The 14,859-nt window shown below is 37.0% G+C and overlaps 1 protein-coding gene across 1 annotated transcript in view; it reads left to right on the plus strand.

Annotated features, from left to right (window-relative positions):
- The window catches only part of LOC306880267 (serine/threonine-protein kinase MRCK alpha-like), a 62,637-nt gene that overhangs the window by 21,990 nt on the left and 25,788 nt on the right, over positions 1-14,859 (plus strand). The window contains exons 2-9 of the mRNA XM_079433699.1: positions 589-680; positions 5,864-5,947; positions 6,348-6,443; positions 6,866-7,014; positions 12,712-12,805; positions 12,906-13,106; positions 13,542-13,790; positions 14,295-14,374. Coding sequence (XP_079289825.1) covers positions 589-680; positions 5,864-5,947; positions 6,348-6,443; positions 6,866-7,014; positions 12,712-12,805; positions 12,906-13,106; positions 13,542-13,790; positions 14,295-14,374 — 1,045 coding nt within the window. The remainder of the gene's footprint in view (positions 1-588; positions 681-5,863; positions 5,948-6,347; positions 6,444-6,865; positions 7,015-12,711; positions 12,806-12,905; positions 13,107-13,541; positions 13,791-14,294; positions 14,375-14,859) is intronic.

The raw sequence follows: 14,859 nt of genomic DNA on the forward strand, positions 1-14,859 counted from the left end.
GTTTTTCATAAATAAATGAATTGTTAATAACTGTTCAAAATGTTGGGGTCAGTAAAATTTTTGAAACCAGTCTCTTCAACAAGGAGGCATTTATTTAAAAAAAAGTTATTCTGTGAAATATTATTGCAATTTAAAATAACTTTTTCTATTTTTATAAAGTTTTAAATAAAATGTATTTCTGTGGTGGCAAAGCTAAATTTTCAACAGCCATTACTCAAGTCTTCAATGTCACATGATTATTCAGAAGTCATGCTAAAATGCTGATTTGGTGCTCAAGAAACGTTTTGTTTTTAATTTTTGAAGTTCAACACTTTGATGTCAGGATACTTTAATGGAAAGAAAGTTCAAAACTCTTGTTTTAAAATGTATTTGATTTATTTTGATCAAAATGCATCTTTGCTGAATAGAAGTGTTTTTATTTATTCATTTCTTGTTTTTGCTTTTTTATCTTTCTGACCTCAAACCTTTGAATGGTAGCATATATTTCTATATGTTTTTAAAATTTCTGTATTTGTATTATTATTTTTAAAATATATATTTTTTTAGCTAAATTATACTGATTTTGTCCCCTTTCTTTTTTTTCTGCAGCCAAACCTTTCACATCCAAGGTGAAACAGATGCGCTTGCACAAGGAAGATTTCGAGATCCTGAAGGTGATTGGACGGGGAGCGTTTGGAGAGGTATTTATTGTTCTCACTCCATTTGGAACATTCTATTGTTTTTTTAGCTCCCATAACAGCCCCTTTGTATTATTTAATGAGTTAACATACTGCTTTACCATAAGAACAGGTATGTTGCAGAGTAAGGACATTCTTCATGTCTTCTTTGGTACTTTTGAGAGCCCGAGGCAGTTCTTTTGTAATGACAGATGTGTGATGTAGTCACTGGGGAATGTGTGGTGCACAGGTAGGCCAGGAAACCAGCACTATTAGGTTACTTAGTGAGGCCTGGCTGTTCAGAATGGCCCATGAAGTGGGAACATTGGATAGCAGCCATGCTTTAAAACCCCAACAAATGGTTTATGGAATTTTTATTCAGGTTTTATTTCACAGCGACTGAGAAAACAGCTCTGTGGCACTTGTACTTTTCCAAATTGAGTTGAAGTTATAGTTCACCCAAAAATAAAAATTCTGTCATTATTTACTCACCCTTTTTGTAACCAGTGCAACTCCCTTTCTTCCGTGGAATAAAAAAAGTTAATATTTGAGGAATATCTTGGCAGCTCTGACTTGAAATATTGCACACAATTTGTACAGACTATTTTTATGATCATTTTATGTTTAGTTTTTTTTGTAGCTTGAAAGCTTTATTCCACATTCAGAAGTTTCTCATTTTATTTTCAATGGAAAAAAAGAAATTCATATAGGTTTGGGAACAACAGAATAGTGAGTATATGAAGACCAAATCAAATCCTTTAACATATAGATCTGCTTTAAACAAATTCCTCTGAAATCAAGTACCTTAAAATTTCCAAGTGGTGAAATACATTACCAGCTGTGTCTGCAAAAAGACAGTTTAAACTTTTTTTAACGGCGGATAGGTTTGAGTTATAAAAATGGCAACACATTTATTAGATTGGGTGGATGGAAATACATCAGAATCAGAATCAGAATCAGAATGAGCTTTATTGGCCAAGTATGTTTACACATACAAGGAATTTGTTGTAGTGACAGAAGCTCCACAGTGCAACAGAAGGACAGTAACAGGACAGGACACAGGTAATGAAACAAAATAACAGGAAATAGCCAATGACCAATGTACAAAGCAGCAAAAAAAAAAAAAAAAATACACAATATATAATATATAATATAGGCGACTATGTATGTACAGGTCAAGTATGTGCAAATTAGAAATGAGAAAATAAAATAAGTGAGTGTGGTGAATGGATAATGTATTAGTTGTGTGTTCTACGTTTATTTATTGAGTGTTCATGAGATGTATTGACTGAGGGAAGAAACTGTTCCTGTGTCTGGTCGTTCTGGTTCTCAGAGCTCTGTAGCGTCGACCAGATGGTAAAAGTTCAAAGAGGTTGTGTGCTGGATGTGAGGGGTCCAGAGTGATTTTACCAGCCTTTTTGCTCACTCTGGATAAGTACAGTTCTTGGAGAGTGGGGAGGGTTGTACCAATGATTCGCTCAGCAGTCCGGACTACCCTCCGTAGTCTTCTGAGGTCAGATTTGGTAGCTGAGCTGAACCAGACAGTTATTGAGGTGCAGAGGATGGATTCAATGATGGCAGAGTAGAACTGTTTCAGTAAGTCCTGTGGCAGGTTGAACTTCCTCAGCTGGCGAAGAAAGTACAACCTCTGCTGGGCCTTCCTGACAATGGAGTCAATGTGAATATCCCACTTCAGGTCCTGAGAGATGGTGGTGCCCAGGAATCTGAATGACTCCACTGCAGTCACGGTGCTGTTCATGATGGTGAGTGGGGGGAGAGCAGGGGGGTTTCTCCTGAAGTCCACGATCATCTCCACTGTTTTGAGCGTGTTAAGCTCCAGGTTGTTGAGACTGCACCAGACAGCCAGCTCCTTAACCTCCTGTCTGTAAGCAGACTCGTCACCGTCCTGGATGAGGCCGATCAGTGTGGTGTCGTCTGCGAACTTCAGGAGCTTGACAGAGGGGTCTTTAGATGTGCAGTCGTTGGTGTAGAGGGAGAAGAGCAGTGGGGAGAGTACGCAGCCCTGAGGAGCTCCAGTGCTGATGGTTCGAGTGCTGGATGTGAATTTGCCAAGCTTTGCTAACTGCTGTCTGTCTGTCAGGGAGCTGTTGATCCACTGGCAGACGGAGGTGGGGACGGAGAGCTGAGTTAGTTTATTTTGAAGGGTTTCCGGGATAATGGTGTTAAAAGCAGAGCTGAAGTCCACAAACAGGATCCTCACATAAGTCCCTGGTCTGTCCAGATGCTGCAGGATGAAGTGCAGTCCCATGTTGACTGCATCATCCACAGACCTGTTTGCTCTGTAGGCAAACTGCAGGGGGTCCAGTAAGGGTCCAGTGATGTCCTTCAGATGAGCCAGAACCAGTCTTTCGAATGATTTCATGGCTACAGACGTTAGTGCCACAGGTCTGTAGTCATTAAGTCCAGTAATTTTGTGTTTCTTTGGGACGGGGATGATGGTGAAGCGTTTGAAGCATGAGGGGACTTCACACAGCTCCAGTGATCTATTGAAGATCTGTGTGAAGATGGGGGCCAGCTGCTCAGCACAGATTTTTAGGCAGGCTGGTGACACACCATCTGGACCAGGTGCTTTCCTTCTTTTGTTCTTCCTGAAGACCTGGCACACATCGTCTTCGCTGATTTGAATTGTAGGTGTGGGGGAGAGAGGGGTTGCTGGAGGTGTGAATGGTTGTGTGGAGGGGTGTTCTGGGCGGGTGTGGGGTGATCGTTCAAAACGACAAAACGACAGAAGAACTCGTTTAAGTCGTCTGCCAGGTGTTGATTCTCCAGAGTGCTGGGGGGTGGTGTTTTGTAGCTGGTGATGTCCTTTAATCCTAGCCACACTGAAGCCGGATCGCTGGAAGAGAATTTGTTCCTGAGCTTGTCAGAATAATTCCTCTTTGCCACTCTGATCTCCTTTTCCAGTGTGTATTTGGCCTGTTTGTACAAGACTTTATCCCCCTTTCTGTGAGCATCTTCTTTGGCCTGACGGAGCTGTCTGAGTTTGGCAGTGAACCATGGTTTGTCATTGTTGTAGAATAGATGAGTCCTGGTAGGAATGCACATGTCCTCACAGAAACTGATATAAGATGTTACAGTCTCTGTGAGCTACATCAAAGATGCTTGAGATTAAAGTAGATTTTAAGGGGCAATATGTGTCAGTCCTTCGGTTTTCTCCAGTCTGGTGAGCTATGATTCATCTGCAACCTCCTCAATGGGAGCGTTTTCGTCTGACACACCACTCGACAGGGTTTCCGGCCTAGAGTCTGCTCACTTCAGTTCAGCTGGAATCAACAGCTCATGGAAAGCTAGCAGAAAGTCTTTTCTGCTTGATGTGAGGCTGTTTCTAAAATAACACCAGAAAGGAAGCCATGCAGCTGTGAGAAAACGTGCGAAGGAACAGATTGAGGATCGGTCACACACTTTCATCTCCTGATGGATCAGTATAAGCTTAGGCAAGCAGAAGAAGGGCAGATGACATCATTTCCTATGGAGACTTCTGAGCCAGTAGCTGCTACTGAATTTCAAATTTGAGAAAAACTGTCAATATGTTCTATGGTCATTCTTTTCAACAATTTTCAACACATTTAAATGCTGCTAACTGGAATGGGATTTTTTTTAATTAAAATGTTTATATACTATAAATGTTTGTAGGTTATTAACTAAGTACTAAGCATACTATAAACATACATAATGTTAGTTTCTGAAGATGTCATCACATACTTGATGGCAGAAAGCGAAGAGCAAAGAACTTTGAAGGAGACTCTTCTATCATCCAAGTCAGAGCCAAGAACAGTGTGCTCTTTCCCGATCAAGTCACTGAACATTGCCAGAACATTGTTACGTTCTCTGATCATCGTTTAATAGAGTGAAGACATCACACGCCTAACTGGACTTAATGTTTAATATTTCCTCTTCAAGGCAGATGCTAGATAAGATCATAAGAAGGTTACTTTCCTAGCATTGTGATCTCTTGGCAGACACAGACATCTGTTTTTATTTGTATTCAAACTTTACTGTTTGTAGTCTCACAGAGATTGAATTTGCAGCATACTGTTACAAATAATTGCCCTTTTAGACAGGAATAGACTGTCTGACTAACATGTATAATGTAAAAAAAAAATGTTTTGAATAAGTGCAACTTTCTATTTGTGACCCTGGACCACAAAAGCAGTCTTAAGTCTCTGGGGTATATTTGTAGCAATAGCCAAAAATACATTGCATGGGTCAAAATATGCATTTTTCTTTTATGCCAAAAATCAGTAGGATATTAAGTAAAGATCATGTTCCATGAAGATATTTAGTACATTTCTTATCGTAAATATATCAAAACTTCATTTTTGATCAGTAATAAGCATTGCTAAGAACTTCATTTGGACAACTTTAAAGGTGATTTTCTCAATATTTAGATTTTTTTGCACCCTCAGATTCCAGGTTTTCAAATAGTTGTATCTCAGCCAAATAGTGTCCTATCCTAACATGGAAAGCTTATTTATTCAGCTTTCAGATGATGTATAAATCTCAATTTCGAAAAATTGACACTTGAGACTTTTGTGGTCCAGGGTCACATTCATCAAACAATCCTGAAAAAAATCTAACACAGCTTCCACTAAGATATTGTGATACTGAAAACTGGAGCAATGTCTGTTGAAAATTCAACTTTGCATCAGGAATAAATTACATTTTAAAATGTATTAATATAGAAATGTTATTTAAAATTGTGGTAATATTTCACAAAGGTACTTTTTCCTTTATTATTGATCAAATAAATGCAGCCTTGGTGAGTGTAAGAAACTTCTTTCATTTAAAAATCTTACCAACCACAAACATTTGAATGGTAGTGTAAAGAGACCAACCACAGATGTTGTATGTTTATTTACAGACACCAAGTTATTGAGGGGTACCACATGAATACATTTCTTTGAAGTTTAAAAAATCAGTTCTTCAATAGGATTTAAAATGCTTTGTAGACACAAAAATCATTTTACTTGTTTCTGTAGACCCTAAGAGACCAGTAGAGATGAACAAATCGGCAACTATATAATTCTGCTCATAATCTGCTGTACTTTTCTTCACTGAATGCTAATGGAAGCACTTTTAACAAGCAAGCTGAGTTACAGTTTTGTGTGAATGCCAATAAAAACACTGTTTTCAGGCCATATTATGTTTAAGATCACTTCTCGACTTATGTTCTTGTCTTTTTACAGGTTGCAGTAGTAAAGGTGAAAAATGCAGACAAAGTATTTGCCATGAAGATTCTCAACAAATGGGAAATGCTCAAAAGGGCTGAGGTGAGCTGATGGTTTTACACATCTCTTCCTTTCATTCAGCAGATTTGGTCCAAACCGAACTGCTTTAGCTGCAAATAGCAGTAATGGTTTTCTCAAGACTGATTTTTATATAATGTGCAAATCTTGATCCAGTTAGCATCAGGCTTTACCATTCAGCTGATGCAGCCGTTTCTCCTATATCCCTGGCGTGTCATTCTTTTGCTTCCTAGGAGAGTGTCTTCGCCCATTACATGAGAAACCACTTAAAGACAAAAAATCTTTGCTCTATATGATTCAGAAACCATTCCTCACTGTGGAAACAGACCCCTTGGTTGGAGTCATTCTAAATATGTGGGGCACATATTTGATAACTGACTCCAAAAAAGTGGTTTTCTCTTACATTTGACCCTTTTTTTCTCAGACGGCATGTTTTCGGGAGGAACGGGATGTGCTGGTGAACGGGGACAGTCAGTGGATCACGACGTTACACTATGCTTTCCAGGACGAGAACAACTTGGTGCGTGAGAACTCTCAAGCTAACATTGGGTCTGATTCACATTCACTTGATAAGGTCCAGAGGGGAGATAATGTAATGATCATTAATCACTGCTTACAAATTTCAAGGGACACGGTTTTATAGCAGACTATATATTTATCTGTGCCGAGTTGTATATAGCGTGACTGGAGAAGAGGGGCTCTAATATGAATTATCATTTTGAGTTCAACTTCATGAGTGGGAGTGTGAGGGAATGAAACTGGAGGAAAAGAACGATACAGAGGTTTTAGATGAAAGAATGTCATGGATAATTTAGATGGGATGGGTTAATCCAAGGGTAAAGGGAATTTAAAATATGTAAAATGCCTTTGATAGATCTCTTTGTTTCCAATTATTTTAGTTTCTTCTGTTCTTATTCACTTCCTGTTTTTCTCTCCTCCCAGTACCTGGTGATGGACTACTATGTAGGGGGAGATCTGTTGACTCTGCTCAGTAAATTTGAAGATCGTTTGCCTGAAGACATGGCCAAGTTCTATCTGGCTGAAATGGTCTTGGCTATTGACTCTGTCCATCAGCTACATTATGTTCACAGGTGGGTCTTGACTCTTTAAACTAAGGTTGTTAATCAGTTAAAAATTTGATTAAATTCATTAAATTAATGGCATATGTCAGTATTTGCTGAACCCCTGAATGATGATCATTTAAAGATAACATTGTGGCAGATGAAAGCATTGAATAGACATTAAAAAGTGGCTTTAGAAGTCAATATATTGCTTTTTTGTTTCCGCATCAATAAATGTATAATCCTATCACTGACCTACTGTTCACAGCAATCCATTTTGTAGTCTTACTTGCTTGTAAAACTCTTTTATTTATTGAAAATACATGTTTTTTGATGACATTTGAAAGCAGATGCCTTGTTAACCAGCCAAAATTGTGACTTCTTGATTGAAACCAGATGTTTGGGTGAGGTGTATTAAATGGCTCATCCTTATTTTGCCATGACGCTGTTTTCTAGTTAGTTACAAGTAGTTTTAGACATTCTCATTTTAAGGAGAATTTGATTGGACAAAAATCTGTGTAGTTCAACATGAGTCATCAGTGCTTTTTCCGTGTTTGTTTTCATGGAAGAAAAAACTTGTATAAGTCAGTTTTGTCAATCTTTCATAGTACACTACTATACAAAAGTTTGAGGGCAGCAAGATTTTGCAAAGATGCATTAAATTGATCAAAAATGATCATGTGACATTGAATACTGGTATAATAGCTGCTGAAAATTCAGTTTTGCCATCACAGGAATACATTTTAATTTTAAAATATATTAAAATCTTAATATTTTGCAATATTACTGTTTTCCAATTACAAATCTTACACCAAACTTTTGAATAATGAAATCAGAGCAAGCGCAATGAATCGGAAAAAGGCTATGTTTAGTCTTAGAGCAGGCTGTATCGGAACCCATCTTCGGTTATCACACAGGAAGTGTCAACATTTGCATACGAACAGGCACCAGTTGCATAGAGCCCACTGTGTGATGAATGTGTTTGTTCTTTGACTTTGGGTGTGTTTCAACAGTTCCACCAAACACACACTTTCTCTTATGTACTCATGTTGTCTTCCTCGCAAAGTTATATGCAGCTCTTTTAGTCGCTGCTTTTGGGGCACCCAGAGGGACAGGCAGGGGAAAGTTAAAGGCAGTAATCATGGGGTTAGAGGTGTGGTCAGCTCTCCTCTCGTGAGAGTTTGGCACGCCTGGTTTGTGGAGGGTGGGGACAGAGTGGATTGGTCTCCAGGGATAGGGTTGGCGTGGGTGTGTTTTTCTATGAGCAAGCCGTGTTAAAGGGTGTGCATTTGGGAATAAGCGCATCTGTATGTTTGAGGGTGGATGTACTGTGTGAAAGTAGTTGAGACACCACAGTTTGCACGAATGCACAGTGATGGATACATAATTAGTACTGTACCATCTTAAAATTTGATTTAAAGGGATATTTCACTTAAATTTAATATTCTCCCTTACAAACTTGTATGACTTTCTTTCTTCTATGGACATAAAGGGAGATGTTTGGCAGAATGTTCACACTGCCCTTTTCCTTTTAAACGTGCTTTCAAGCTAAAGAAAAAAAAAAGACAAAAAATGCCCTATAAAACAGCCAATACTAAATTAATTTTATAAAATCAAATTGCGATTTTAAAATGTGATTTAAAAAGAGGAGCTCCCGGTTTTATGTTTGTAGGACTGCACAATTTGGTCAAATTATATATTATTTGGGTATAATTGAATGTATTTTGATAGTTTCTTATTTTTATTCTGATCCCCTTTCTTTATATATAGTCACATGTTATAATGTTATTTTAACTGTATTTTTGAAATATTGATTTTTTTTATACTTGTACAAATAAAGTGAGAACAAATAATAATAATTATTATTATTATTTAAGATAATCAAATATTAAACAAAACAATAAATATTACTATTTTAAAACAGTGATATGAAAAGTGTGTAATGATTTATACATTATATTATATTATGTTATATTATTGTATTATATCATATTATATTATAAACATTATTATTTAATTTGACTTTAAAACATGCAGTACATTTATTTAATTAAATCACAGCTTTTGCAATTTAATAATCACACTGAACCATATTGCGATATCACTATTATTATAAATTTAATTTTATTACTTTTATTATAAATTGTATGACAGTGACTTTATCATTCAGCATTGACATCAAACCTTACATGATGCATCTTCCATGGAAATTTTTTTAGAACGACTTGGCAGGGAATAAAGGTAAATTTTTTGGGGTTAACTATGCCTTTTAATGGATTTAATAAATCTGAAATGACTTTTGTCACTTCATTAATTCACATTTACATTTTAAATGCAGCTTGCACACTTTTCAGTCGGCTCCTGCCCCGAAAGCTCCTTCCAGGAAAAGCTCGTAGCTCTTGCTTTCACCCAGTCCTCATTAGACTAAGTGGGCAAGCTGTTGTGTTAAAGTGGAGGATTTTTAGAGATTGTGCTCGTAAGTGGTGTTAAGTGCCCGGTTCCTCTCAGCCAGATATTTGCATAGGGTGCACTCTGATCCTTCCACTAAAAAAGGACAGGCCCATGTCACAGCCGAAGAGCCAACCGGACGCACTAGCATCTAGTTTTTGTCATTATACTAGTCATTATACTCCGTTATTGATCAGGGCCATATGTGTGTCCTGCTATTGATTAAAGCCATGTGTGTGATGCCTCAGCTGATTTCGAAGGAATCTGGAATTTCGCTCGCCACCAAGACATGCCTCGTTGCACCTCAAAAGTCAAGAGGGAATCTCTTGTTACCTGTAAAGATCCTTTATCAAAGAGAAAGATGCACAGTCGTTGCCTGAGGATAAAGCCACATTCATCTGAACCGGCACAGGTGATTGGATGACCTCATAAAGAGCTTTGTTTGGCGACATCGACGGCGTTCTTAGTGCTTGTAGAACAGCTTTTTTTCTCAACAACAGGGCCTTGACCTACAAGTTGAAGTTTCCACATACTCCACTCTTCCAGGTTTTTTTAGAAATAATGGATTGAGCTCAGTGCTCGAGTAATAAAGGATGGAATGAATTGCTGAAATGTATCCAACGTCCCCATACAATGAGTCCCACCCCCTTCTCTTTCTTCCTGTCTGTAGCTGACCAGCTCTCCCTGTGGTAGGCATGAGGCCGGGCCAGATGGTGCTCACAGATGGTTATTGTGGTCTTAAAGTGGGATTTCCTCCCTCTGCTCGCAGTCCGCTGCTCCTTAAGACAGCAGCTCGGGACAGAGTCACCCAATTATCACCTACACTACAACCCCTGCTGACCAGACCGGACCTCTTAATGCACCATTACAAAGTGAATAGCATTTAGCATAGCAGGAGGCATGCGGCCAGGTTAACCAAATCTAATATAGATATAAGGCAAGCCAAGATTAACAGTATAAATATAAACTTAGCAACGAGTTACACACACAAAGATGGAGTAATAATGAAAGACTAATGATTAGCTATGGAGTCATCGCCAATATGAATATTTCCACATTATCTGTGGTAAACCTTGTTAACTCATAGTGTTAATCTATGGACTCCGTAGAGCATATTTGTTTGGCTCAGAGTTTGTTTACTTCTGTAATTGGTTTAGCATGTCCTCCTCTGCTTTCTGATGTTTGCTCTGGCACTGGACTGTGACGTGAGAATGGCCCAATCAAGCCAAAACCCTCTTGGAAAGAAAAAACTGTTTAAGACCTCAGTGACAGATTCAGCTAAATGAGGGGCCTGGAAGGTCTGCAGAATTGGTCATGGATTATGGCTGTTGAGAGATTTGTTGTGCATTGGGTTCGATTTTGCTATTGAAAAAATTAAAGTATTTATAAATATTTTGTTTCAATTAAAACATAAACTCAACCTAATTGTTTGTGTCCCCGGAGCTGTACATAAATCCTGTAATGATTTTCCTTCAGAAAAATTAATACATGAATTGCGAGTTATTGCGTCTCATTGCACTAACTTTTTATTAAAAGTCAAACAATGCTTTCATCTGCCACAATAATGAAATAATGTTTCTGAATTATCAAATTCATTTGGGTGCTTTATCTATTTATACTGGTACACTACGTTGCAAAAGTTAATAAGTGCTGTTCTTTTTAACATTATATCTTAAGATTTTTGAGCATCAAATTTAGCATATTAGAATAATTTCTGAAGAACTATGTGACACTGAAGACTGGAGTAATGACTACTAAAAATTCATCTGCCATCACAGGAATAAATTGCACATTTTTTAAATTAACAAATTAAAAATATAATTAAAAATATAAATTATTTTAAAATATATTAAAATACATCAAACTTATATAAGATTGTTATAATATTTTACAATATTACTGTTTGTAATTAATTTTTATGAAATAAATGCAGCCTTAATGAGCATAAGAGATTTTGAATGGTGGTGTATAGTTAAATATAGGAAAAAATATATTTTATATTTACTTATTTCATTGTTGATATACAGTATATGTATTAAAAATATTCAAATGAATTAAAATCATATGTATACAATACGTTTTAAATAAAATCTTGTTGCATTTATAAATTGTTTAGGCTTGTTTTCAGTGATTTAAAAAAATTCTGGGTAATTTCTTAATGGTTAAATTACTTATGAAACATGACACCCAAACAGGAGTGCGGTATATTATAAACATTGTAATGTTGACTACAATATGGCTTCATTATTTGGTGTGGATGAGGTCAAGCCATTATGAAAAGAGTTCCACCACCCACTGAGTTCCTCACACAATCTGAGACAGACCTCTCTGTGTTGAAGCCCTCATACATGGTTCAATTTGGCCCTCTATTCAGCTGCTCGACAACAGGGGGAGGCTACCTGCCTCTCACCTCACACATGCACACATATATATCTTCATATCTTGCATTAATAATCAACACCTGGGAAAAAAATCTCTGCTTTCCAATACTCTCCTCACTAAATGTACTAAAACTCTGCCAAAGCTGGAAGATCAAAGCACACACACACACACACACACTGTATGAGATTGTAATGTCTGTAATGTCGTTGGCTGTAAAGTGCAACAAAAACGTCAGTAGTGCTGAGTTTTAGGGTTTATGAGCTGTTATGATTAATAATGTGCTGACGCTGGTATATCCCCCGGCTGTTTGAGTGAGATAGCGTGCGCGTGTCCTTCAAAGTTTTGCTTATCTCTTTTACGACAGCCATCACTGAACTTGTGCCAGCCACAGGACAGATGTGTGATTTATTGATATAGATAAACTTAAGCGTCTTAAACAGATATTGCATGAAACATCTCGGACATTTTAGAAATCTGTCACAAATTGTGCTGTTATTTGAGTAAGTGTAATACGGCAAGAGTGTTAGCTGTTTGGTTCATGACCTTTGACACTCATTAGGACACCACAGACCCTTTGTTAGTCCACCTGCACACCACTGTACCAGTGTGGTCTAATATATACACCTTTTATTTAGTTATATATACACATAACATAAATAATAATAATAAAAATTAACAAATAATACAGTAAGTATATATATTTATATCATTTAATTTAATATATATACACACGCACCATGGCAATGAAAGATTATCATGTTTATTTAGCATGACACTGTAATACTTTGACTTTTTTTTGTTATGGTTCATTTTGGTTTAGAAAATGAATGTTTATGATTGTGTTTTATGAATATAAATAAGAGATATTAATATATATATATATATACATATAATCAGGGATATTAAGCCAGACAATATCCTGATGGACATGAATGGTCACATCCGACTGGCTGACTTTGGCTCCTGCCTCAAGCTCATGGAAGATGGGACAGTGAGTTTGATCTTCAATCCTGAATTGTCAAGCACATGATTTCTTGCTCAGTAAGTCTTGTGTTATAACTTCCTGTTTTCTTGTACCTGTTTTCTCTCAGGTCCAGTCCTCTGTGGCAGTTGGGACCCCGGACTACATCTCTCCAGAGATCTTGCAAGCTATGGAGGACGGGAAGGGGAAGTACGGGCCGGAGTGTGACTGGTGGTCTCTGGGTGTGTGCATGTATGAGATGCTGTATGGAGAGACGCCCTTTTATGCTGAATCCCTGGTGGAGACCTATGGAAAGATCATGAATCATAAGGTTAGTTTGTATTGTAGACCAAAATGTGATTCTGTGCAATAATTAGAAATTACACATTTCCTCTTAAATTGTAGAGGTCCTCTTCTGAAATCTATTTGCATTAGAGTAGCTTAATTTCTAGGTAACCCATTCCTTTTTTAGTTCACCAGGATAATTTGTTTGTGTCTCTTCCTTGGTATAAAACAAAAAGTCATGAGTGGATTGTAGAAGTTTTGAATTAAAAATTATTTTTGCCTTTTCTTCACTATTTTATTCTGGATTAGTCATCTCAACCTAACAATGAGGTAAAAATTCACCTATTCATCAAGGTTCATTTAGTTTTGTGTGGGACTTAACTAATGGAGCACATGTAACTAGCGCAGATAGGCAGAGATATTTGAGAGTCTCAATGAGTAGCACTGAGCATTAAGTATATTTTAACTCATTCATTCTTAGGAGCGCTTCCAGTTCCCACTTCAGATGACAGATGTGTCCGAGGAGGCTAAAGATCTCATACGGCGGCTGATCTGCAGCAGAGAACATCGGTTAGGCCAACATGGGATCGCTGACTTCAAACAGCACCCCTTTTTCACAGGCATTGACTGGGACAACATCCGCACATGTGAAGCCCCCTACATCCCCGAAGTCAGCAGCCCCACTGACACTTCCAACTTTGACGTGGATGATGATTGCCTCAAAAACTGTGTATGTGTCTAATTTCTTTCTAATTTTATCCTGGAGCTGATGCATTTATTCCACACAAGTGCCTTAATGTGTGATTGATAGATTTTTGCAGAGACACGTTTCCTCTTAAATATCCCAGGTGAAAAACAAGTGCACTTCCATAATGCACTTAAAGTGCTCTGTTTTCGCGCACTAATTTTGCACTTAATATACTAAAAATGGTTGTTTAGTACTTCTTAAGATAAACTTAAAATCATCTAAGTGTACTCAACTGTGCTATTTTGAGACACCGTGGATATGAACTAAAATACACTTTTAACATACTATCTCTGTATTAAAAAAAATATTTAGTTACCACTTGTAATACACTTGAGTGGTCTAGTGTATGAAAGATGGTTCAAGTGTACTACAAGTGGTAACTAAATATTTTTTTATTTAGTTACCACTTGTAGTGCACTGGGATGCCACTATAAAGAACTGGATTATTTTGATGCATTGAGGCATTGTTTTTCTCAAATATTTTAGGAGACGTTGCCCCCACCTTCACACACAGCATTTTCTGGACACCACCTCCCATTCGTAGGCTTCACCTACACAAGCAAATGGTGAGTCAGATATTTATTCATCCTGCCTTTTTAAAATGTGTAAATATATATATGACACTTACATTGTTACAAAAGATTTCTATTTCAAATAAATGCAGAATGCAGAAAATGCATTCATCAAAGAATCCTTAAAAATGAATGACAGTTTCTAGAAAAATACTGAGCAGCACAACCAAGATAATAATAAATGTTTCTTGACCAAATCAGTATATTAGAATGATTTTTGAAGGATTATTTGATTCATCGCAGGAATACATTATAATTTAAAATATATTAAAATAGAGAACAATTATTTTAAATTGTAATTATATTTCACAATATTACTGTTCTTTAACTGTATTTTTAATCAAATATGTCTAGCTTTGGTGAGCATAAGAAACATTTTAAAAATATAAAAAAATCTTACCAACCCCAAACTTTTGAATGGTAGTGTTGGTTGTAGTGCACTTTAACAATTTGATTTATTCTGCGCAATTAAAAATTTT

Source organism: Barbus barbus (assembly GCF_936440315.1).
Source record: "Barbus barbus genome assembly, chromosome: 14".
NCBI lineage: Eukaryota > Metazoa > Chordata > Actinopteri > Cypriniformes > Cyprinidae > Barbus > Barbus barbus.